The sequence below is a fragment of the Durotheca rogersii genome (assembly GCF_024521655.1).
Source record: "Durotheca rogersii strain YMJ 92031201 chromosome Unknown GGS23scaffold_24, whole genome shotgun sequence".
Classification (NCBI taxonomy): domain Eukaryota; kingdom Fungi; phylum Ascomycota; class Sordariomycetes; order Xylariales; family Xylariaceae; genus Durotheca; species Durotheca rogersii.
The window spans coordinates 140,437-164,826 of NW_026251255.1; the positions used below are offsets into that span (position 1 = coordinate 140,437).

Below are 24,390 nucleotides of genomic sequence, written 5' to 3' on the forward strand. Positions count from 1 at the left end.
GCAAGTCCCGGACGTGGGCCCCTGGCGAACCGGATGGGACGCTGCGCCCGCCCACTGCGGCGGGCATACGCGAAAGGCGCCGAGGAGAGACCAGGCGAGGCGTGCGTGCGGGTGGGCGGTGTGCGCTCGCGAGGCGAGAGCTACTATCGCGCAGAGCGTGCGTGCGTGCTGCTGCATCGGCTGCGCTGCGGCGGCGGCGGCAGAAGCCGCAGGTAGGTAGGTAGGTAGGTAGGTAGCGCCAGTACACCCGAGATCGGACCCCCCGTGTCGAGGGTTAGGTGAGGGAGCGCTCGTAGGGACCGCTGCCAAGGGGGACGAGGACGAGAGGTTAGAGCGCGCAGAGGGAAGGGCGTCGCTCTCGTGTATCCGCTTACCCTCCCCCTCCTCCCCCCCTATCTCTCTCTGCTCTGCTCTGCTCTCTCGGCCGCCGCCCCATCTGCCTCCTTGAACCTCCCACCCCGCGATTGGGCCTGAGAGGGCGCGTCGCGGGCGTGAGTAGGGTAGTAGGATGCAGACTGCGCCTCGGCGTTACCACCCCGTCACGTCGCTGCGCCGTCGTTAGGCCTACGGGCGTGGGAAGCGTTGGGGGGGGGGGGGGAAGCCCCGGCCTTCTCCCTCTCCTTCCCGCCACCCTTCGCCCTCCTTTACAGACGTGTTGGTAGAAACAGAGAGAGATGGGGAGGGGGGCGGCAGGAGAGTTGACGATCGAATCGGGATAGAATCTAACGCCGCAGGCATGGGGGCTCTAGTTGTAGGATGCAGTAAGCTATCCGGCGCTAGGGTATATCGTAAAATACAAAGGGCCGTGGCCAAGCGAGGAACACGCCCTGATCTCCAATCTCAGTTCGCGCGCGGCATGGCCTTTCCCGGTTCCTGCCGCGAGGTCACGCATCTGCTCAACGCAAATTTTCACAGCACCACAGACCGTGACATGAGACGATCGCCTGGAAAGAAGGAATTTCGGCCTGGACTACTTCGGCGCAAGGCACGCCCCAACAACGCTACAATATAGCACATGGTGCTCTTCGGCGATCCAAAGATGTGCCCGATCTCGGATGGACGAGCGGCCTCTCGTCTTGCGCCCCCCCTAGAAAGGATACCATGGCCGCAGCAATGAACCTATACGCTCCCCCATCGCTCCGCGCGGTACCACCCTTCGTCCTGTGTACGCTGGCTACGGGGTATCAACTCGGCCCGACCGCGCCTGATCGGATTCTATCCCCGCGAGACCGCCCGTGCAGTGCGGGTTGCTCTTCTTTTCTTCAACGGCGGCCCTTCATGGCGGCCCTTCGTCTCATCTTGTCGGCTACTGCTTTCAGCGCAAGCTTGATATCCTTCTGTCCTTCCCAGGATTCAAAATCGTAGTAAAGAGGCGCCAGTTCCTGTCATTCATCATGTTAGCCCGTATCTCCAACGCGGAGCTGCTAGGGAACTTCTTGTCGACTTACCAAGAGCCACTCCGGCCGGATTCCGGTGACCGTTCGGATATACTGCCTCGTAGTGAGGACGAACTCGTGGTATAAGACCCACTCGTACTCGGTTTCGAGAACGGTGCTCGGGTGCAGCATGACAGGTTGGTTATTGTCCTTGAGCGTGCGATACACCTTGCCGTTCTCTCGCTTAGCGACCTTCATGAACAAGCCGCTGAGGAGAGCCCGGCGAATGTTGATATAGTAGTCCTTATCGGTGAACTCGGTGCTAAAAAGCTCTATGCCGTTGGTGTCCATGATGCGCCGCAGTTGGCTGCGGACATTGTCCGCGTTCGAAAGGTGACGATAGGAGACGTAGTGCTCGTGACACCACTGCTTGGCGTCTTCGCCACGGTTGATCACTCCCTTGAAGGCGTGGTAGACGTTCAACAAGGTTAGATGATCGCCGTCTGGATGCTTGAAATGATTCTTCATTTCGTCGGCCTGCCGCCTCTTCTGGGCCGGCCGAACGAATACCTGCGGAACGGAGAGGAGCGAAGCGATCGAGAGGATCTCGTTTGAGCAGTGGAACTCGGGACTTGAGATGAGCATGACCGCTAAGCTAGGGTCTAGGGGAAATTCGGACGCGAGGCTACCAAGTGGCGTCAACTCCCCTTCGTCGTCGAGGCAGGCGAGGTAGTTGAGCTCCTCCAGAGCTCGCATCATAGTCTCAGGGGCGGGTGGATCCATAAGGTCGAAATGAACTAGGTCCTTGACGCCAAGCTTTTTCAGCTCTAGCACGGTGTTGGACAGGTTCGATCGGAGGATCTCGGGATATGTCTGCTCGGTCAACTCCGTCTTGAACGCCTCCTCCGTGTAGAGACGGAAGCATTTGCCAGGCTTTGTTCGACCGGCTCGACCGGCTCGCTGTTGAGCAGAAGCCTTGGAGATCGCAGAGACTAGGAGAGACTCCACTCTCAAGCGGGGGTTATAGATCTTCTGTTTACTGAACCCAGGGTCAACGACGTACACGATCCCGTCAATAGTCAAACTCGTCTCGGCAATGTTGGTCGATATGATGCACTTTCGGCCGGGTTTGCCTCCCTTCCTCAGGGCCGCGGGTGCGGGCTCGAATATCTTTTGCTGCTGGTTGGGGGGTAGGGTACCGTATAGAGGGTACACTTTCATCGGGCCACAGTCTGTCTCTCTAAGCAGCTCATCAACCTCGAGAGAGATCTTCCTGCACGTGTCCTCGATCTCCTCCTCGCCGGTCAGGAAGAGAAGAATGTCGCCTTCCGGCTCGGTCGCGTGAATCTGGAGCACAGTGCGTATCGCAGCCTCTACGTAGTCCTTCTCTGGTTCTGGTGTGTAGTAGATCTCCACGGGAAACGTTCTACCCGGAACGGCTAGGAGAGGCGACTGGAAGAAGTAACGCTGGAATTTCTGGGCATCCAGAGTGGCCGACATGACAATGAGCTTGAGGTCTTTGCGGCGCTTGACCACCGTTTTGAGAAGCGCCATCAGGATGTCAGTGGCCAACGTGCGCTCGTGGGCTTCGTCGAGAATAATGCAGCTGTATCGGGACATGTCGGGATCGTTCATCGCCTCTCGCAGCAGCATACCATCGGTCATGTATTTGAGCATGGTCTTAGGGCTAGTCTTGTCCTCGAACCGGATGCTGTAGCCGACTTCGTCTCCCAGCGGTACGTCGAGCTCATCCGCGACGCGCTGCGCGACAGACATGGCAGCCACTCGTCGGGGTTGGGTACAGGCGATCTGTTTGCGTTCCAGATACGGCAACTCGTCGTACAGGACGTATTGAGGGATCTGGGTCGTCTTCCCGGAGCCGGTCTCGCCGACGAAGACGAGGACCTGGGATTCGTGGTAGAGATCGAGAAATTCCTGCCTGTAGTCGAGACACGTTAAGGTCAACGAGGAACAGCAACAGACAAGCGGCAAGATCTACGAAGAGGAGGGGAGGGAGAAGGAAGGGAGCGGGGTCCACGTACCTCTGCTTGTGAACGGGAAGATTGCGCCTCGTCTTGAGAATGGTGAAGTACTTTTCCGAATGGGGTTCGCCAGTGAGGGGATTGTATTTGCTGTCTTCGGCCTCAGATGCCTGTTGGGCGGTGGTCTGCCGTGGCTCGAAGCGCGCGAACGGAGAACCCCTGGGCAGCCAGCCGCCAGCCCTATCCTGGTTTTCAAGCCCATTCCAATCGCCGTTTCCATCGTCTCCATCGCCGGCTCCATTGCCCCAGTGCGCCAGGTAGTTGGGCTTGGCTGGCTTCTGCTCTTGAAGGTCGGCATGGTCGTCGTGGTCGTCACGGTCGGTCTTGATGCGCTTCTTAGGCGCATCCTCGGCAGAACTGCTCAAGCGTTTTCGGTCGTTGCGCACCGCCTTGGCACCCTTGACATCGGCATTATCAGTCATCGTTGATGCAAGGCGGGTTACTACGCGCCAAGATCGATGAAGACCCAGTGATCAGCTAGCAGATAGAAGCGAGTAAGCGATACGAGGCCGTCAGGATTTCGATCCTCAAATCGCCGAAAGACAGAGAGAGTGTGTGTGTGGATGTGCAGGTGGTGAATGTGGATATGGATGGGTGTGGGTTGGGTGTGAGTGTGATACAGAGCGAGGTTTGGATTGCAATGGAACCGTCAATATTTTTTTCCCCATACTCATAAGCTGGCGAGGCATGCGGCGCGGTAGCGATAAGTCCGATAAGAATTTGCCGCCCCCACCCATTTCCAACTTCCCACCTGGGGAGGTGCCCGCTTACCTAATTTGGCTATCGGGCGGCTCGTAAACCCCCACGACAGCTTCTGGTAGGTTACCTTCCTATACCTTCTATACCTAGGTACCAGATCAGTAGGCTACTTAATAAAGGATAGGTTCGATTCCTAATAGCGCTACTTAGTAGTCTTCGCTACTTAGCTCATCTCCTACCTACCTAGGTACCCTAGGACGAGTGTACGCTGGCCCAAGTTTTCAAGGGCATGGGTACCTAAGGTAGGTACTGTGACACGACTCTAATAGAGCTCCCCAGATTCACCACACTTACTTACCTCCTAAGCAGGTACGTAGCGCCTATTATAGGTACCTAACCCAGTCTGCCTTAGAGAATAGAGCCAGTAGTCAACCGCAGGTATAGAGTAATTTTGCATGGCCTGCTTATACTCCCTAGGTACCTAATTGGGCAACCCCGGTTGGTAAGAAGAAGCTAGGTACCTACACTGCAGCCAGACTTATTAACAATGGGAAGGGATAAACCCAAGGCGATCCACGACAAGCCATCAGGTTAAAGGACGAGCCTCCTGTGTATAAGAAAAGGAGGTGGTTTGTAAAGGGGCAAAATCACATGGATAATTTGCATCAAGACTAGATTCCGCGCCCTAGTGTAAGCGCACGTCGTCCCTGAGTAGGTGTCATATTATACCAACATAGGGGTCACCCCAAGACACCTCTGACACTGGGTGTCGACCACCGTAAGCCAGTACTCAACAAGACAGCAGCCAGGCATTTCCCGCCATCGTTCCCATCTGATCGAAGCCATGTCCGGTATGTCAAGGTGTACGAACTACATAGATTGTAAACTATGATTAACCCGGCAATTGTGCAAATCAACCACCCTCCCCATGTTATTTTGATATCGGAACTTCGAAACTCTTTCTTTACCCGCCCAGTTACCACGATGAATCGATCGCCTAGTATACGCTATTCCGGTTTCCCCCTGCCCATTTTTCGCCCCATGTACACCTCATGCAGCCTCACCAAACCCAGCCGGATGGAAAAACCGAAGGAAAGTGAAGAAAAGGGGGCCGGAATGGTGCCCCCCGCCACAAGTAACGTGCCTAACTCGTGCTTCGTCTTTCTGGACCCCTTCGCTTGAAAGGGGTAGGAACGGGGCAAGAGAGGAAGGGGAATGTAATAGAATATAAAATACACAGGCAAGCCAACGCAGGCAACCCAACGCAGGCATTGGAGTCTAGAGAAATGCCATCGCACTTTCGAGGAGGCGCCTGGTCCACCCAAGATCACCCTCGTCCACCCGACGCCGAACTCCACATGGCACACCCGTACCGTCCTCCCAAGTGCCCAGGTGACCATGGGTATCGCAGGTTCGCCGTGCCCGTTTCCTTTCCGGTAGCCTGCACCTTTCGTTGCGTTTTCCCCCGCTTGGAAGGGCCTTCAAACGGCCCCGGTAGTAGCGCCGAGAAACGCGCTACTAGCTCTCCTAGCATTCCTTACAATACTTTCAATCAGCTCTGACGATCCTTCCGGCACCTCGGGAAGATCTTCCGCAGAGACGGCTGGAGGCGGGAGAGCCACCAGTGGTGATAATTGGGTTACTATTCTTACTGTTGAGTGTGGGTTTGAGTCCGACTCTGGTCGTCGTATTGCCGCTCCTGGCGATCGTCTTGTGGTATTATTTGGTGGTTGCTGAATGTATGCCCGTCGTGAGTCGTGTGTGGTGGCCCGTGACTGGTCTGCCCGAAGCTACTGCTGTTAGGCGCTGTCTGCGGAAGCTTCTGCCAGAAAGGTCCGCTTACATGACTGGGCTGGAGCCCTAGACCTGCTATGTGCCTTTGGCTTCCGATTCCAGGGTCAATCGCCGAATTTGCTATTGTTTGCGTGTTAGTCGGGAACATCGTAGCTGGAGTTGTAGCCATGGGGGGTGGGACCTGGATTGAAGGCTGTGGGAACGACTGCGCTTCCGGCTGAGTTTTTCTCAATGCTTCCCATGGGCGAGGAGGGGGTATGTAGGTTTGTTTAGGTACGCTCGGGACCTTGGCGGACGGCGTCGAGACCGCCGGCGCGGGCAAGTCCCGGTCCGCAGCAGTCGAGACCGGAAGTGCGCAGGGAGCCATTACGGGCCGCATTAGATCCCGTCCCACGGAGGTAGGAGGCGCAACAACCGCGCCCGTGAACGGATTAGAGCGAGTCGGGGGCGGCGGTTGGTGCGGCGAGGCTTCTTGCGCCCTGCCGTCATCCTCTGGGGCTTCAGCCTTCCGGCTCTGTAGCATTGCGGCATACTGAGCTCGAATTGCCGGGTGCAATTGCCCCGTACATCCATCGTTTAGACCCCAAGAATTTGTATTCTCCATTGACACCTGTCGACCGCGTGGTGAATCGGGCGATATCGGCAGTGTTGTCTGCGGAGCCACGTGTGGAGGAGCATAAGCCGGTGGTGCAGCTAGCTGGTGAGAACAATCGCGAGTGCCCGTGTGTAGCGGGGGATTCGAGGCGCCCTTGTTCGAGATGCCGGAGCTAGACGACGGCATGAAATGGGTTGCGGATGGACCAGAAGTGGCGCCAACACTAACGCCCGTTGATTGCCTCCTAATATCAAACAGGGCCTCGGGCGATCTCATTAAATGAGCTCGGAGACTACCCTCATACCCATTAGTAAACCCGCCCCAGTGGGCATAAGGCGTCCTATATTTAGTAGAATCTCTAAGCGACGGTGGTCAGTACGAAATTCATATTGGAGGACTTGGGTTATAATACCTATTATGGTGGATCTGAAAGAAAGCGTACTTCTGGACGATGCTTGGTCGCGCCTGTTTGACAGTATTTTGCGGGCATGTCTGCGTTTCCTCCGTTGTGCCTTGGGTAGATGCCGAAGATAGTGGTCGGATCGCCGATGAGGTCATTGGCATATCGAATGAACGGTTCGATGCCAGCGAATTAGACCTGGCCCTCGCTTGAGCCTGGAAGAGTTGGCCGTTCTGCGGCGACGGAGATGTCCCCAGACCTGGAGGTTGCGTAAATCCGTGGCTGAAGGGCGATTTGGCGGCAGAATCATACCGACCAGACCCGTAAGAAAACGACGGCGTCCTAAACCGACGATCAGATCCAAAAAATAACGGCTGGCCATTCTGCCCACCGAGTGATGAGCGATGTCGCCTATGTCCGTTTTGCGGGGGGGTAGGACGGGGTATTGAGGCTGTCTTCGGCATGGGTTCTTGGGAAAGTTGCCCCGATAGCTGCGATGTAGACGCCTGCGATACTTGTCCGCTCTTTGGGGGTACGGGCACCAGCTTTGGGGTTGTTGGCTGTATCAAATGACACCCGCCGTTTTGCTGGTCTACGGGTACCGGCTTCGGCACGATATGCTGCGGGCAATGAGCACCATTCCGAGGGATAGAATGCAGCTTTTGCGTAGTTTGTGGCACGGAATAGGCCGGCGGCTTCGGAGTGAACTGCTGTTCCACGAATAAGGAGGGGATTGGTGTGAACTGTTGGGAGGTAAATGGGGAATGGATATAAGAAGGCGTCGTGTAATCCCTCGGTTTGTATTGATACGGCCGCTCAGACTTGACGGGCGTTGTGCTTAAGGTCTGGACGGAAAACGTAGATCCGTACGATTTGCGAGGCTGTGCCGTCGGCGGAGCTGGCCGCGGGACGGTGTCCAAGAAATTACTCTTGATGTTGTGCCTCGGTTTCTTGGGATCTTCCGTATATTGCGCGCGAGCCTCTGTAGATGTTCTTCCTAGGTAATGCCAAAGCTGGTTTTCCTTGGCCAAATCCACTTTAGTTTGTGATATGTTAGTACAAACACAACTGTTAAACTCGGCCCAAGTAAATCCGTCGACGAAGGGCGCGTCCACGCGTGGAAGCTCCTCCGCGGCCCTCCTCGTAGCGTTGATCCTTTCCTTGGCCTGGCGTGATGTCGGCATAGGGATAGCATTTGGCGACGCCTTCTTTAGGTGGAAGTCGGCCGGATCCGGAAGTAGGAGCCATTTCCATTCGACTTCAACTCGGTCCCTGGACGAAGTTAGCAATAGCGATCTTCTGCTAGGAAGGGGTGGTTAGAAAGCTCCGCACCCGTTAGGCATAATATCAAGCAAAAACGTCTGTTCATCCGCGCGATTCTCGGCAATAACACCCGCGAATATTTCCCCACGGTAATATTGTAGTTGGCATATATCGCCTTTCCCGAGAGCGGCCGCGGCTTGGCGGATCTTCTGACACTCTTCCAAGGCAGGTCCATCTAATTTCTTGTCCCTCTTGGTTCTGTGGAAGCGACAGCTGAACTCGAAAGCACGCTCCTTGTATTCGGTGCCGTCTTCGCCAAAGATGGGAACATCGGCCTCCTCGACAAACACCCCGGCTGCGGCAGCGCACGTCGCGTGATATGACCGCGCACATCTCTTTTGAGAGCATTGGAAGCACGCGCCCCTCTTCGAACGACAATACAAGCACTTTTGCTCCAGTCGCGGTTTGCTGACATCCTCCACGTTAGCAACTACCTCCCGGCCCTCAACGGTCTCGATCCAGGTGTCTGGTCCGTAAAGGGCACATATACGATGGGCTGCGCGGCCATCAGTCGTAGGCAGCACGCCTTGGCCCGGAATATCGTGTGGGCAGAGGCAGCAGGGGGGCTCAGCGTGACTCTTGACGTGGAGTCGTATCTTCTTCGCCTTCCTCTCCTTCTTGTCGACTGCCGGGTGCTTACGCTTCCGTCCGGGTTGCTTGAATCGCACGCCATGAGATGATGGCGGCGTCATCACACCCATATCCGGGTCATCCTCGTCATCCTCTTCATCCACGCTCTCCTCGAAATCCGTCTCTTCTCCTCTCAGTTTCCGCTCAATCTCGTATACATCAACCCAAACACTGTCCTGGGCTTGGGCACATTCACATCTCTTCGCGATCTTCCCCATGGGTAACCACGAGTCTAAAGCGAAGTTAACAGCCTCAGCGCAGTTGTACCCCAGATTGTATCCGGAATGGTAGCCATACGGGTAAGTAACGACGAATTCCCCCGGGTATGAAACGCACTTGTTGACCTTGATATTGAAATACTGGAGCAGGTGGTTTGGCGAAATGAGGAAAGCTTTGTGTCGTAGAAATTGGTCGCAAGCCTTGGCATCGGTCGGCCAGATACTCTTCATGGCGGCTTCGAAGCGACGGGCATCGCCCTGGGAGATGCTGTACCACTGTTTCGGAGCCCCGAAGTGCAAGTAGTTGATGCTATATAGATCAACATCTTCGAGGTGCCAGGCGAAAGTTGCCTTCCACATGCCGAGATAGAGGTACGCAGTGTTAACGCCAGGCACTTTGGTGCCTAGAACGTCAAGGAGATTTGGGAGTTTGTTGAGATTCCAGACGTCGCACTTCTCGTCAAACAAGGTGCCCGGTAGATCCGCACCATACAGGGGCGGTGCATATGTGAGGGTCTTCCAGTAAATACGCTCCAACTCCTCGCACCTTTCAGGTGTGTAGTCAGAGATGTCCATGCGGTAGTCGAAGTCCTTAAAGGCTTCTTCATCGACCTTAGCTGACGCTTCTCGCCTCGCGTACTTTCGTCGGGCCGACGTGGACTGTGTTTTTGGCTTCGCCTGCCTCGATCCGCCCATCCGACCGATAACTGGAGTAGTGGCAGTCTCGTCGGCATCCGCGCCAGGACCCTGCTCGACAGACTCCATGATTTCTTCACTCGGCTTCGGCGACACCGGTGTCATAGGTCGGTCCTCTGAATCTGTCGTACCGCGCTTATTCTTACTCCTAGTCAATCGCCCACGTGTCTTGGACTCGGTGTTAGTCGACGACGACGCTTGTTTTGGCCGAGGAGGAGCCTGCGCGCGCCTCTCCCCCCGCCTTGCTGGGGGTTGGTGCTCGCTCTGGTCACAGAGCTGCCGCCACTGCGGAATATTGTAGGATCGCTGATGGAGAATGTTGACCTGTCGATAGGTGCCATTCGATCCCATTATGTCCTGCTTGATGGGTTCCCTAACCCTGACTTGTTTAACCAACTCATCGAGGGGAGGGTGCTGGTCTTTCCATTCCTGCGGCGGGATGATTTTGACGATGCCGGACTTCATGCCATAGCAGTCGATCTTGGTCATCTGCGAAGGCGAATGGGTTAGTACTATCGACACCAAACAACAGCAGAAACGGGCGGATATTTAGGGAGGACTCGTACGAATTTCTTGAAGTCCTTGAATTGGTGTATGTCGGGTTTGAAGACGGGAACGGTGCCAGACCAGTGGTCGGGGACAACCTCGCCGATGTCGTCGTCGCCGCCGCCGGCCGCACACTCGTCGTCCCCCTCTTCCTTGACGACATCCTCCTGCTTGGCATGGTCCGCGGGTCCGGAGGGCAAAGGGGACGACAGGTCGAGGTCAATTTCGATATCGTCCAGGTCACTCAGCTCGGAATCACTACTGTCCTTCGCTGCGCCGTTGCTTTCGGGCGGCGAGTGGAGGCCGGAATGCTTATTGGTGTTGCTGGGGTTGCGTGCGTCATTGTTGGAGGGTTGGCATGGTTCACTTGCAACCTCGATCTCAATCGCAGTCTCGGGCGCAGGCGCCGTTGCGGCGGTCGCTTCGACGGACATGGCGTTGGCGACTACATGCGATCGATCTGACGGAATGCCACTAATCGCATCGGATGCGTTGCAGCGGGCCGGACGTGGTCCCTACCGAACTTCCCGTACTCTTGCCCGCTAAGGACGGCGACGAGGAGAGGAAGAGATCAATTAATTATCTTCTTCCGCTTCCCTTTTTTAGGGAGACGGGATGGATGGAGGGATGGATGAACAGTGGTGATGTACGGCGGGTGGTTCTTGTGGTGGTCCTGCCGGGCTCTTTGTTGGATGATGAATGGTCCAAGAAAAGTAGGCCGCGGGCGCTGCGGACCTGCCTAGGTGGTAGGTACCCCTACATAGGCATGGTTGGTAAGGTGCAGCCGCCAACGGGGGATCCACCTGGCAGATGTACATGCGTATATACATCGGCGCACATGCGCCGCGTTGTACCGTGTACAACAGCGATGAGATAGTTTCAGCGGTACGCTGCCGTGTTCGGTGTGCAGAGGCGCCGGCTCAGGTACCTGCTCAGGGTCCGACAGAGCCCGGCGCGCCAGGTACAGGTGGGTTTGCCCGTATGTACATTACCGGGAGATCAGTAGGTTACTTAACGAAGGATAGGTTCGATTCCTAACAGCGCTACTTGGTAGTCTTCGTTCTTTAGCTCATCTCCGGGTAGGGGGATGGAGGCGCACGACCTTGTACCCGTTACTTCCAATCAATGCCCCGGTTAATCTACGGCGGATTTTGTAGGTGGTTAGGTGGTACGTTAGTGGTACGTTTTTATCTTTTTGGCGGGTCTGTTCTGGGTTACCTCCGAGGGGAAGGAGCCAGGACCTCACTAACAGGTAGGTAGGTACCTAAGGTAGGTACCTTAGGTACACCTACAGTGTGACAAGTACTTTTTCATGTCCACACGACGGTACATTAGGACGTGAACATAAATATATATCTGTACCTACCTAGGAGGTATATATCTATTCCCTGGTTGTTATGCATACCTACTTAGGTACGTGGCAATATACCTATTGATATGGGGAACGTAAGGGGAGAGCAAGTGCGGAGGGGAGACCCTTTCTATTTCACGGAACGCGTGGGAGGCTGGGGCTCGGCTAGCGAACAGCCAAAGGTGGGAATTTTAGATTTCAGGTACCTGATACATCGAGTCAGGTACCTAACCCAAGGTGAGGCATCGTGGGTGAAAGGCAAGAGGCCCCTCGGTTAGCGTTACACCCATTGCCCTTATGTAACCTCGTGAGTACCTATCACATGTACCACCCCCTATATGAGCCATAAGCACGGGCACTTAGCCGGCTCACGTGCAGTTGCGCCCCCAAAATATGATGTACCTGCCGATTTGCCAAGTTCAAGGTCATACCTATAGATCGATCCTTCTCCAGTTTAACGTTATCAGATTCTGCAGCACGGCCCAATCAGCGGACAAGATCGCGGTGTCGTCCGCAACAGACGTCGGTCGGAACCTTTATCAATTCGCTTCGATTTCTTTCAGCCTCTATCTCCGGTGCACGTACGTACCTGCTACTTACCTACCTCCTTCGATAGACCGTTCGCATCCTACCTATTCCCGGGTCGATCCCGCTACGCAGCGCACTCCCCCATCTATCCGTGTTCTAAACAAACCATCAAAATGACCTTGAGCAGACGTCACGGGCGTTTTCTAACGAGGCCAATCCCTAGCTACCGGGGGTCTTCCCAGCTACATCCTGCCCGAGGAAAGGGAGAGGGATAAGGCAGGGGGGGATGGGGAAGCGGAGGGAGGGAAGAGGGCAGAGGGAGAGGGACAAAGGAGGCTTTTAGGCTTCATCGAGAAAGAATATCCACGGTCGATCCCATACTTGGTGGTGAGATTGTTTTTATCTGCTGGCTGTGCGTTGTGGCGTGCCGTTCGATACAACGACTCAAACGAGGGCACCCCCTTTACTCATGTACGGGGGATATAGGTACGCCAGCCAAAACTCGCGCCAAGTAGGTCTCTCGCGAGAGCAGAGTTTCCTCGTCCACAGCAGAGGTCCTTAGCCCCATCAACTAGTAGATAGGTATAGCCGTCCTGCTACTACACATGAGCCGCGATCTGCTTGCGACAGGTGTACTACCTAGATGCCAGCCTTGACCACGCGGGAAATACCAGTGCTACCACCTGGCTCGTCCGCGTTATCATCGTCACTTTTCGACTTTCTTGGTCCTCGCCCCTAACCGGTCCGTGGGATTATGCTAACCCGGGCCGCCCTTACAAGTCTCACAAGAAGCCGCGCCACCGCGGAGGGATATCTCGGTGAACTCCATAGGTTTATGGATATTACGTTTCGTGGGGGATGCACGTCGTTGAGGAGACTGGCGAAACAGTCGAAACCCGCACCCGCTATCATCCAATGCTATCCTATCCGACTGAGCTTGTACGCCCAAGTAAGCGGACTGTCTATCGCGAAGACAGTTGTGACCCTGTGGGCTGTCGTTTATTACAGTCGCTAACTGCCGTTGGCTGCTGGGAACCCTCCAGCTTGGACAGATGGCCGTCGCACCGGTTCTCGCGAAGCTCCGTATATCAGCGGCGCCGAAAATGGCCGGCAGCCCGGCAGCCCGGCCTTCAGCCTAGTAATTGCGCAACCTAACTTGTGCCGGGCATCGGCTTCGATGGCTCAAGGACCCCTACGTCTGCGCCGTCGTCGCCGACGGGGCGGGGGGGAACTTGGGCATCAACGCCCCAATCAGAGCCATCAGAACGCATTGGTTACCTAGTACTTGACCTGAGGTAAGGCCTGGCACCGGCTTCAGATACTGTGTGCAGGCTCTATGTTGGGGATAACCAGCAACCTACTCCTCTCATCGCCCTAATCACACTCAAAACTCTTCACGAGGTAGGTACCTATTAAGGTACCTATTAAGGAAGTTAATGCAATGTAAAGACCCCAAAACCTATTATAGGAAGGATGTTAGTTAGTAGGTGTGGCAATAACTTGTAGCTAGAGTTACCGGGCATAAGCGGGGTCTCTCAGGAGGAGGTTGGCCGATAGAGGTACCTACCAAGGTTACCGTAGGTACCTACCTACCTAGACCTCCACCTAGGTAAATATGAGGTACCTACCTCACCTAACTTACCTCTTAGGTACCTATCTATGGCTGCTTACCGGAGTTGCTAATATTAGGTAAGAGTCCTCCTAAGGCACGGGCCCGCACTAACCCTTGTTCCCTGCTACATGGTAGGTAGGCAATTAGGTAATTCGCCCTCATTCTACCTACAATATTTTCTCACCTCTCCTCCTCCTGTAGCTTAGGGCCTACACATGGCGTAGCACACAGCAACACTCCGGCGTGCGTGGGTTGCTCCCTGGCCCCCTGTTCGGATATACTGTTCCCAGCACCCTCGGCCTTTACCCGTCGGTGTTGAACCACGACCTCCCCAGGCGCGAGATTCGAGATGGGAATCGGGGCCCGTCCCCTTTGGCTGCTTGCTAGCGATATTCACTTCAAGCCCTTTGACCTCGACCGCGTCGTTCGTGCGGCGAACTGGATCACCTCCATTCCCGACACCTATAACGTCTGCCGCGCCATCATCTGTGGCGACCTTCTCACCGCACGCACCTCGCAGCCGACCCACGTACTCTCAGAGTGCTACCGTTTCTTAAACAAGCTAGTCGAGGCGGTGCCGCACGTGAATATCATCCTAGGTAACCACGACTTAGCCTATCGCCACGACTACACGACTTCAGCCTTGGAAGCCCTTGCCATCAGCCGGCTCGCTCCCTTTGTGACCCTCCATGCCGAGGTGGGCTGCCACGAGTGGGATGGGAGGCGGGTGTTTGTGATGCCGTTTCGCGAGGACCAAGGTCAGATTGTCAGAGCCATACAGGAACTAGATCCTAAGAGCGCGGCCGCAACGGTTGGGCTTGGCCATCTTGCCATAAACCGAGCCATAACCCAGAAGCACGTCGTAAACCCCGAGACGGGAGAGGCCGGCCTGCCTTCGAGGTACCCCGGTCTCACTGGCGTCAGATACTTCGCGCCACTGGCGAGAACCTTTACGGGACACTTTCACAATCATCAATTGATCCTTCAAAGCCCAGAGCAACCTTCATCCCTCCGCGGGAGCATTACATACATCGGGGCCCCTCTGCAGCTTACTTGGGGAGACCTATTCGATACACAGAAAGGGGTTATTTTACTGGACCCCGAAACTCTGGAGGATGCGCTTGTCACGAACCCATATGCCGAGGGTTACGTGGCTGTCGCGGGACAGGATGTGCTCACGGGCCAAGTACCTGCGGAGCAGGTCAATGATAAGCATGTCATGATCACGGGGAGATTATCAGGATACAAATACATCTCTGCTAAAGAACGTCTGGTCAAATTAGGAGTCCGTAGCGTACGAGATTGGAAACCGTTTGAACCGGAATGGAAATTAGAGCCCAGGGGTCTCGGGAAAACCATGCTTCCTGTCGATATCCAGACTCAACCGGATGGAAATCGAGAGACGGTCAGACCGGTCGATATCACCGAACATCCAGCCGTTGCTTTACCCAGTTCGGTGGCCGCGAAGATAGAGCGCGAATCAGTCGACCTAGGTACAGTCGTCCAGGAATATGTCTCCTCCCTAGAGCTCGGGTCTATCCTTGAGAGTAGGCGGGAAATATTGACCCTCGTGGGAAAGAGGCTCGTAGATGTTGGCAGTTCTGCCCACGACAAGACCAGCTGTACGATCAAGTACAAAGACATGCTCGACCCATCCACGCCACTCGTATCCATCCACGCGAACGATGCCCTACACGAAGCAGCCGCTCAAAACATCTTCGCTTCGCACCCAACCTCGGTCGAAATCACAAACTTCTTAGGAGTCCAGGGCACTCTCCGCCTAGATTTTGGCCATCATTTTCGGCCCGGCATGAACTTCATCGTAGGACATAATGGAGCGGGAAAGAGTACCATCATCGAGGCGATTGTGTGGTGCCAATTTGGACAGTGCCTCCGTGACGGGCTCGGGGTGAATGACGTCGTTAACGATGTTGTTAAGAAGGACTGCAACGTCCGCCTAACATTTTCGAACGGGTATACCATTTCACGATCCCGAAACCATAGCAAGCTTCGGAATCAGACGATTGTGGAAAAGGACGGCATCATCCAATCGCAGTTTCAGGGTCACAACACGAAGAGCACTCAAGCATCCATCAACATGTTGCTAGGCGTCGACTTTGATACGTTTTCCAGAACTGTCCTACTAGGTAACGAAAGCACTCGAAGCTTTTTAAGCGCCTCACCGCTGCAGAAGAGGCAGTTGATTGAGGCAACTTTGGGTTTAGGGATTCTGGATGGATGTGCAGAGGCCTGCAACTCCATGACAAATCAAGTAGACGAGGAGCTCGTCGATAAACAGTCCAGACTTAAAGAAATAACGCATACAATTGTGCATCTGAAGAGTCGAGTTAAGAAGATGAGGCAAAAGCTGGGTCGCCTTAACGATGGACTTACCTCTTTGGCTCGTGATTTGCAACAAAAGGAAAAAAATCATATTGCCTCTTTAACTGATAGAGGGTCTAAGATAAGACAGCGACAAAAAGACCTCGAGACTGAGCAGGCTTTGCCAGATCTGGAGCCAAAACTCCTCGCTCTTCAAAATGAGGTATCTCAGGCACAGGGCAAAGTAGGGGAGCAAAGTGCCCTAGCGACACTGGCACACATCCGTTTATCTATCGACCGGGAGGGTACCAACATCAAGCAGGAAATCAAGGCTACGAGTACGCGATTGCACTATCTCGACGAGCAACTTGAACGTCTCCTAAGAGACAACAACACATTGGAGATCCCACCCTCGACTACCAAAGAGGAGAAGGAGGAGGACCAAAGCAGAGATGCAAGTAGCTGGCGAGGTTTCCTGCTGAAAACTATACATATCTTTCAGAGTGTCTGGATTTCAATCCTTAACATCATTAACTACAGAGCAAAGAAGGAATTCGACAGAGCGGTCGCCGAAGCTAAGCGACGATGGGATGAATACATAGGAGCCATCGCCGTGCTCAATAACCACGTCGTTGAAACGCAAAAAAAGGTCGCGGGCATGGAGAACAGAATAGGGAGCTTTCTCCGGGATATTGCCCATAGGAATTTCGCGAGTGAAAATGATGCTCGCACTGCTCTAAAAAGCCTGACAGTCCAGAGAGCGTCGAATGTTCCCAGCCAGGTGACTGCTGCGATTGGTGAGTTACAGACTCTGACAAATCGGTATAACCGTCTACAACGCGAATGTGAGAGTCGAAGGCAGAGATTGCTTCGAAAACAACACGATCTTGAGGAAGAGGAGAAAAGCTTGGACGTGGAAAGGATGAATTGGGAAGCGTCCTTGGACAGATATCATCTCATGATCACTAGCAACGAGAAGGAAATTTCCACCTGCAGATGGCATGTCGAATTGGATGCCGAGCCCCTCAAAAGCCTCAGCCACCAGGCAGCCGTCCTAAACCAAGAAGTCGAGAGCATACACTCTCGCCGGGAGATCTTCACCTTCTGGCAGTCTGCCTTCACGCGCCGCCAGGTTACGGCTTCCAAGGCGACATTCCGTCGATATGTGATGCAACGTCATCTTGGAGAGCTTAACAAGCTGCTGGGGCAAATCCTCACGGTCATGTATCAGGACGCGCACAGCATGGCGACTAGCACCATCGGTGCCTTATTTAAGGGAGATGGCGAATACGATAAGGAGCTCGATAATACGAAGCCCGAACCTGCCTCGGTGCTGGACCCCTCGCTCTCGATAGACCCGGCCCTCGAGTACGCTAAGAAGAGCAGCGGCGAGAGGAAACGCGTCGACCTCGCGCTCTTTTTCGCGTTATTCATGATGGGACAAGCCAGGAGTGCACACGTGGCTAGGTACATGCTTATCGACGAAGTTTTCGACAGCCTGGACGCATCTGGCCAAGCCTCGGTGCTCAAGTGGTGCCGCTGGATGACGGAGAGGTTAGAATACGTCTTTGTCATCACTCATAGCCAGGCCCTGATCAAGCTCGCCGAAGAAGGGAGCGGCGCTGAAGGCGACGGGGCAATTGTCTTAACTATGAAAGCGGGCATTAAAGGGACTGAGCTGGTAATAGATAGTTGAGAGCAAAGTCTTTTTTTGGTCTAAGGGGGAACAAAACAACGCCTATCCACTTGTATTATAGCTATGTCTACTAGAAAATGCCCTCGTCGCGAGAGCTTTATGCGCTATTATCGTCCCCGAGGAGTTATACCCTTGACATTGCCCAATAGTAAGGTCGACGACATCGCAGATCCGTAGCCACAGTGAGACCCATCACCACTGTATAGCAAGTACGAGATCATCCACTCCTAGGCATATGATCATTGTAGGATACAGAGGCAAATAGGAATCTTCCCGTAGGTAGAAGAAAAGAAGGAAAGAAGAGAGCTTTCGGGATCAAAATAGTGTCGAGCTCCGACTTACCTCTTAGTATTCATTAAGATAGGGGGAGAAGACCTAACTATATACATTTTTCAGTAGAGCGAGGCTGTAAGGAAACCCTTTGAATTCCCTCCCAGATTTCTATAACGTGCAAAGGTAAACGATGACAATGCTCATCTGGTAGTATTTATCCGGGCCTAATTCAGGGGAAAGCCAATGGCCTAAGCCTAGAATAACCTTCACTAAGGCGCTGGAAGATCACGAGTTTATTCTGCTACAATCATTTACTCAAGGTAAGCACAAGGTCAGGGCCTACTGTCAGTGAGCCGACTATTGGTAGTATCATTGCCTACGACCTCGAGGGAGAGCAATGGAACGGGCTTGCAAGACAATTACTGCTACTTGATACAGTATTACATAAACAACCCAGGCAAACCCAGGGCGCGCCATCGACGCCGAAAGCACTTAGATATGTCGCTACCCCTTACAGCATAAACGCCAGGTGTAGATGCCCTCGCCGACTTATATGAGTCCAACACTGGTTGTCTCACGGGGTCCCAATATCATCGCCTACACCATGGCCATATGCGTGTCAATGTCATAGTTCGGAAAGAGAGCACCTTGTTTCGGAGAAGGATGCAAAAAGGCCCAACAAGCCAGGGAGAAGGAAAACCGGTAACGCCAGAGTCGTACCGCATTGTAATTATCCAACAGGTATGCCGTCCCGTGCGGTAACCTTAACTTCTGAGCCGGTAATTAGTATCGGAACCTCGAGGGCGTCCGGAATGCCGATAAATCGATATGTCGTGGCCGAACTCCGATATACGCCGGGTCGAGAGTCCGTGGGGTATTAGCAGAGAACATGCTCAACAACGGCGGGCGGGCGGGCAGAAGCTCACGAAGATCTCACACCTGATGCGGTTGTGTACATTACCTTGGCCGCCACCGTCATCCCGTACCTGCATATATTGATTAATTGGCGTGACTGCTTTCTTCTATTTCCTTATATCCGCGTTTTAATTTATTCGTTTTCCTGCCATACCTGGGCTGACACGTAGTCGCCGGCGTCGTCGCCGCCCTCAAACAAGGGCAGAGCAGGGTCGTATTCATCGCCTCAGCCAGGAGCATCGTGGTCGAGGATTCGCGTAGCACTGCCCATCGGTCGTCCATTGGCTGCTCGGCCTGACTTTACGCGGAAGGCAGAAGAAAACGGATGGGGAGACGGAGAACATGAGGTGACGGGGAGGCGCAAAAGGAAGGGGGCGAAAAGGGGAAAGGAAAAAAACACGAACACGCAGAGGTCGGAAAGGGGGAGGGTGAGTCAGAGAGAAGAGGGCGAGGGGGGCGGAATCGAGAGGGAGGAGAGAGAGGCAGGGAAGGAAAAAAAAAAAGCCTCGTTGGGCATTCACTGCCCGTACTGAATAAAACCCATCCAACGCGTGTCACGTCAAGAGTAGCTGGCTAAGAGGAGGCTGTCTTTCCGACGCCCCTCTCTCTCCCCTTTCTCTTTCTTCACCCTCTCCGGCTCCGCGGAGTGCCTCGTTTTCGTCCCCTATACACGCGGCTTTTACGAAGTTCGTTGGGAGCTGACGATTTCACACGCAGCAACAGCTCTCGTCGGGAAAGGCGGTTTTTTTTTCACATCGTCTGACGCCGCACGGGAAATTTGAAGGCGTCTCGACAGCTTGGCGTTCGTAAAATAGCCAGGTGAGAACCAGCCGAAGAACGGAAGAAAAAACGACGAAGGAAGCTCGATCGTCAAAACCTCATACCACCCTACCTCTGTCCTCTCTCTCCTCTCCACCCCACTCCTCCCCGCGCGACAGAACTAGCGAATGGCGTCACCCGTCCCGCCCCGTCGATCTGCTAAAAGCTGACACTTCGACACAGCCTCCAGGATGGTGGGCGGGGCGGGTTGGTTGGTAATATTGTACATACCTACCGACTTGTCTACCGGCCGCCCCCGATCACCAGCGGCTTGCCGCCGGACGGAAATCAGGTCGTCGCCGCTTTTTGTTTTGTTGCAAGGGCTCTAGCCAAGATGAATGCCGTCGCCATGGGACGGTCTGGGCGAGGGATCTAGCCCCCGAGCACATAGACGACAGTACGGATGCATCGATCCTGTCTAGCACATACGTATGCAGGTAGGTAGGTAGCTGGGCGAGTAGGCAGGTATATGATGATGCACTTTAGACGCCTCGGTTGGAGAGAAGCGCGCGTGCGCTTCAACCATAGGGTTATCAGATTGGTAAGAGTAACAGGAAAGGGATAATATGCATGTGGGCATGCTCCGATCACATATGGAGCCCTTTTTTTCTCTCCCTCTTCACTTTTCTGGCAAGGGTAAGACTTTGCGCCGTATCGCTCTGCTCTCTGGTTGCTCTGGCTTTCAGCTCGATGTGATTTAGTCGCTCTGGTACCTTGCATTGGACCAGGGGGGGCGGAGAGGAGGAGGGAGGGGTCTCTACATATGTATGTATGTATGTATGCGTTCCCGGCCATCCATCCCACACCGAGCCGGGACGATCAAGCCATGTAGGACTGAATCGACCAATAGGAAATAGAAAAATATAGACAGAGAGAGACAGAGAGAGAAAGAAAGAAAAAGAACAACGAGAGCCGACCAGTCACCACCGCATGCACGATGGCTTCCCTAGCGGGGGGTCTCGTCCTGTACGCATCGTGTCTAAAGTACTACCTCATGTGATCGTTCGTCCGGTGTTGTACATCACCCTGCTCATCATCATCCTCCGCGGCTTAGGTGAGAAGCAAGTTCTCCCCCAAGTCGGTAATAAGATGAGATCTGCATAGTTACGAGGTTAAGGTGTGCCGGACCGAGAAGCGGATAGGACGGGAAGACGCGGGGCATGTCAGAATCGACGATTCGCGGGAGGGAGGAAAAAAAAGGAGAGAGTACGCCAGGTGAAGGAGGGATAGAGAGAGAGGAAAAAAAAAAATTCAGCTAGGTCGGCCAATCAAGAGCTGGTCGCATGAGGCGAATTGGGAGCTGCCACACCACCAGGCTGATATTGGCATTGGCATTATATTTCTCTACCCCCCCTCGTCTTCGTAAGCTAAGCTAAGGCTACGGTCACATCGTCCCTTGCATTAGGGCTACGCTGGTCGTCGGCGATGGGCCGAGATATCCAGTAGAAACGAGTCTCCCGTCGTCGGTTCAGGCTAAATCGGGAAAAGGCCAGGCTGCTGGGAGACGGTTCCTACCTCTAGCTGTGCGGGAATTGCTCTCTGGCGTGTCTAGAACGTGACGCGTGTCTAGGCCTAGGCCTATGTATGCAACATAGAACAGGCCCTGGGAGATAGGTACGGTATATCTGCCTGCCTGCCTGCTAAGTCGCCCCACGGCTCGTCTTAGGCTACCGGTTGTAGGCAAATATCGGTTTCCTGTTGGCGAGGTTTTGTGGCCTGACGGCGGTGGGAAATACGAGATGGCGGCGAAGAGGGCGAGAGGGAGAAGGAGAGAGATGGGCAGACGAGACAACAGGAAATTCGGCCGAGAGGAGGAAAGGATGAGACCTGGCCTGACGGGGTGTATGGTGTAGTAAGTAAGGCGTGTCTCTCGTGAATCTCTCTGACGTGACAGCTGCCCAACGTCAGTGTCACCTCCCACCAGACAACGGCCCGCGACATAGCATCAGAGGGGCTTGGCCTCTTCCAGGGCCTATGGACCTATTTGCGGACCTTACTGGCCAGAGTTGACCCCCGTGCATGCGAAAAACTCGTTGGGACCTTGGCCGAAAGATCGAACGGCCTGAGTACGACTCTTTCGGCCAAGGGAAAGTAAAAAGGAAAGGTGGCCGAACCGTGAGAAACCAAGTAGGTATGTATCGCTCAACCATACGTCCATATGGTATTTGGGCCTTGTCGCCGTCGGGGTGACTCCCCCGTCGAATTATCGACGAGCGGACACGTCTCCCAGGCCAAACGAGGTCGTTCCCGAGAAGAATCCTGGGCCAAAATAGTTAGAGTCTCCGTATAGACGCCATCCCGGCTGGTCGGATTCGTCAGAGCATGGGAGGTGTCACACAGCTAAGTTCGGGAGGATTCCCGCACTGCTGAGGGAGAGCGAGAGAGGGGGACAACACATTCTCCAGCGAATGACGACTTAGAAGGCGTCTCTGACCACCAGGTCGTCGCACGTCTCCGGAGAGGCGTGTATATTCCCGAGTGGACGGTCAGCGATAGATGAGATGGACTGGAGAGATTAAGTTCGCTGCACGGCGTATGCTGAAAACCAGGAGGGGAGGGGGATTGTTTTCGACCCTAGAGACGCCGCTGACGTGACTCGGTATGGGGAAAGAAAAGTCTGCTCAAGAACGCCGTCAGCGCTGACTTGCCTGCTGCCGCCGCCCGGTCATACCATACACAGAGGTCCAAACTGGACGACGCGCCCAACGGAGATAGGCAACACTTTAGATGAGAAGATGCCGATGCCGATGGGCTCCTGCATGCTGGCCACCACGTCGCGAGGTCTTTTCCCCGGCTCCAGTTCTTTTCCCGCCAGACACGTAGGTCACCCCCGGCCTACCTCATGGGACGGATGGCCTCGGATGAGATAATCTAGATAATCTACCTGCAGGCGGAGAGAGTGAGAGCGGGCTCAAGTTGACAAATCCAATATCGGCATATTCCTTGGCTTGGGGGAAGAGGGGGAAGTCACCCATCCGGCCGCCTCATCTCGCCGACGACCGCAGGGACACGGCGTTCGAGCGGGGGACAGGTGTGTCGCACCCGCTACGTAGTAAGAACTGAAGATATTCTCGTCCGGTTGCCGAGGCTGCGGTGCAATGGAGCTGGAGAGCTATGGGGAGGGCAAAAATTTTTTGGCTTGCGCTGTAAGGGGGGGAAAGGGGAAAGGGGGAAAGGTTCTCGGCCAGGAGAGGGAGGTGAGGGCTGCTGACCACTAGGTAAGTCCCGCACGAGAACGACAGGATCGCAAGTTGCCGCATCTGCATCGTCGCATTTCACGCAATCACGTCGCGGGACGATGGGTCGACGTCATGCCGACCCGACGCCAGTGCGCTGGCTCGCGATCGAAACGGGGGTGTTCTCGACTCCGGCTCAGGCCCTCCGTCCACATCTAAGTAAGTAGGGGTGCACATTGTACGCAGGAAGTCGTAGAGCATGCACGTAAACCTTTACACGCAGCACAGTGTGCGCGCAGGACGACCGCGAGCGACTGGATCACCCCAAGGGGATTTCGTGCATCTTGTCGACCCCTTTTCAGAGTCCATTCGTGCGCGAGATGAGTAGCGGTCGGTGGTGCGGCGCGGCACCAAGGGCTTTCGAACGGGACCTCGACCACTCCACGCTCAGACTCACTCTCTCTTCATGACCCAGTCAGCCTACCTTATGCGCAAGGGAGAGTTGAGGGGCCAAAGGGCGGGTTGGGGATCGTGTGAGACGCTTCCCCGTGGATGAATATGTATGTATGTGATGTACATACGTACATACACATATATGGGCCATGCCCATCTTGGACCATTCCCATACGGACCGTATATGGACCTCAGGGATCTCGCATGTGGTCAGATGCACTGCAACTCGGCAGAGCTCTCCGGGTATGTGAGCAATCCTCGCCGAAGACACCTTACCTATACCGTGACTAAAATTGGATCCTAGCCAGCAAGCGAGGGGGAAGCAAAAAAGAAAAAAAAAGAAACGTATCTTGGTGTCGACGGGTTGCCACCTTCGTGGGCAGACGTGGCCGGCGTCGTCGTGCCACTGGTTTCCCTCTGCCAACGACACCAACTGGGATACCGAATATACAATTAGGCTGTAGGGACCAACGGGCGGCAGTATCCGACGTGGAAAACCGCCGAGCTAAACTAACAACGTGCCGCTCCCATGTCATGTTCCAAAATGTTCCAAACCCCCATCGAACGTGCTGCCTAGGCATTAGGAGCCAGGGTTCGTTGTGTAGGCAGTTAATCGGTTAGGAAGCTCGTGATGGCGGCCAGGTCCAGGATGAGCGAGGCCCGCAAGGGAGCCACCAAGGAGCTTGACCCGGACCAAAGCGGTGGAATGCAATCAAAGTCCTGACTGGTCTACAACTGGAGACCCCACACGATCCTCGAAGGAGCACAGAGGAGAAGAAAAGGAAGAAAATTTTTATGTTCTCCTCCCCCAGTCTGTGCCTACATACCTTGTAGATACCTTGTATGCATGTATCCATGTATGTATCTACTCTGTATATGCAGATCTCGGACTTCGCTCTGGCCGAGCATCCCCGCTGCACCTGTGT

The 24,390-nt window shown here is 54.6% G+C and overlaps 3 protein-coding genes across 3 annotated transcripts; 1 reads left to right on the plus strand and 2 right to left on the minus strand.

Annotated features, from left to right (window-relative positions):
* Window positions 1-1,137: 1,137 nt before the first annotated feature.
* GGS23DRAFT_233368 (P-loop containing nucleoside triphosphate hydrolase protein) lies at window positions 1,138-3,372 on the minus strand. Its single transcript, XM_051512073.1, has 2 exons — window positions 1,449-3,372; window positions 1,138-1,382 (listed from the first exon to the last, which is right to left on the minus strand). The coding sequence occupies exons 1-2, from the start codon at window positions 3,150-3,152 to the stop codon at window positions 1,263-1,265; spliced, it is 1,824 nt and encodes a 607-aa protein (XP_051369049.1). The 5' UTR covers window positions 3,153-3,372; the 3' UTR covers window positions 1,138-1,262.
* Window positions 3,373-5,598: 2,226 nt separating this feature from the next.
* Window positions 5,599-10,753, minus strand: GGS23DRAFT_606883 (uncharacterized protein; the record flags this gene model as incomplete). The annotated part of the gene is made up of 5 exons (XM_051519963.1): window positions 5,599-5,907; window positions 5,961-6,864; window positions 6,919-8,178; window positions 8,239-10,262; window positions 10,340-10,753. 5 exons carry the CDS (start codon window positions 10,751-10,753, stop codon window positions 5,599-5,601), a joined length of 4,911 nt encoding a protein of 1,636 aa, XP_051369050.1.
* A 3,188-nt stretch (window positions 10,754-13,941) lies between these two features.
* On the plus strand, window positions 13,942-17,991 carry GGS23DRAFT_580992 (P-loop containing nucleoside triphosphate hydrolase protein). The gene has a single exon (XM_051517152.1). It carries the CDS (start codon window positions 14,160-14,162, stop codon window positions 17,826-17,828), a length of 3,669 nt encoding a protein of 1,222 aa, XP_051369051.1. The 5' UTR covers window positions 13,942-14,159; the 3' UTR covers window positions 17,829-17,991.
* The last annotated feature ends 6,399 nt before the right edge of the window (window positions 17,992-24,390 follow it).

Coding starts and splice junctions, on each gene's coding strand:
- GGS23DRAFT_233368 (XM_051512073.1), bottom strand. CDS start 3,152: ATGTCTGTCGCGCAGCGCGTCGCGGATGAGCTCGACGTACCGCTGGGA. Junction 1,383..1,448: donor TCCGGCCGGAGTGGCTCTTG/GTAAGTCGACAA, acceptor GATGAATGACAG/GAACTGGCGCCTCTTTACTA.
- GGS23DRAFT_580992 (XM_051517152.1), top strand. CDS start 14,160: ATGGGAATCGGGGCCCGTCCCCTTTGGCTGCTTGCTAGCGATATTCAC.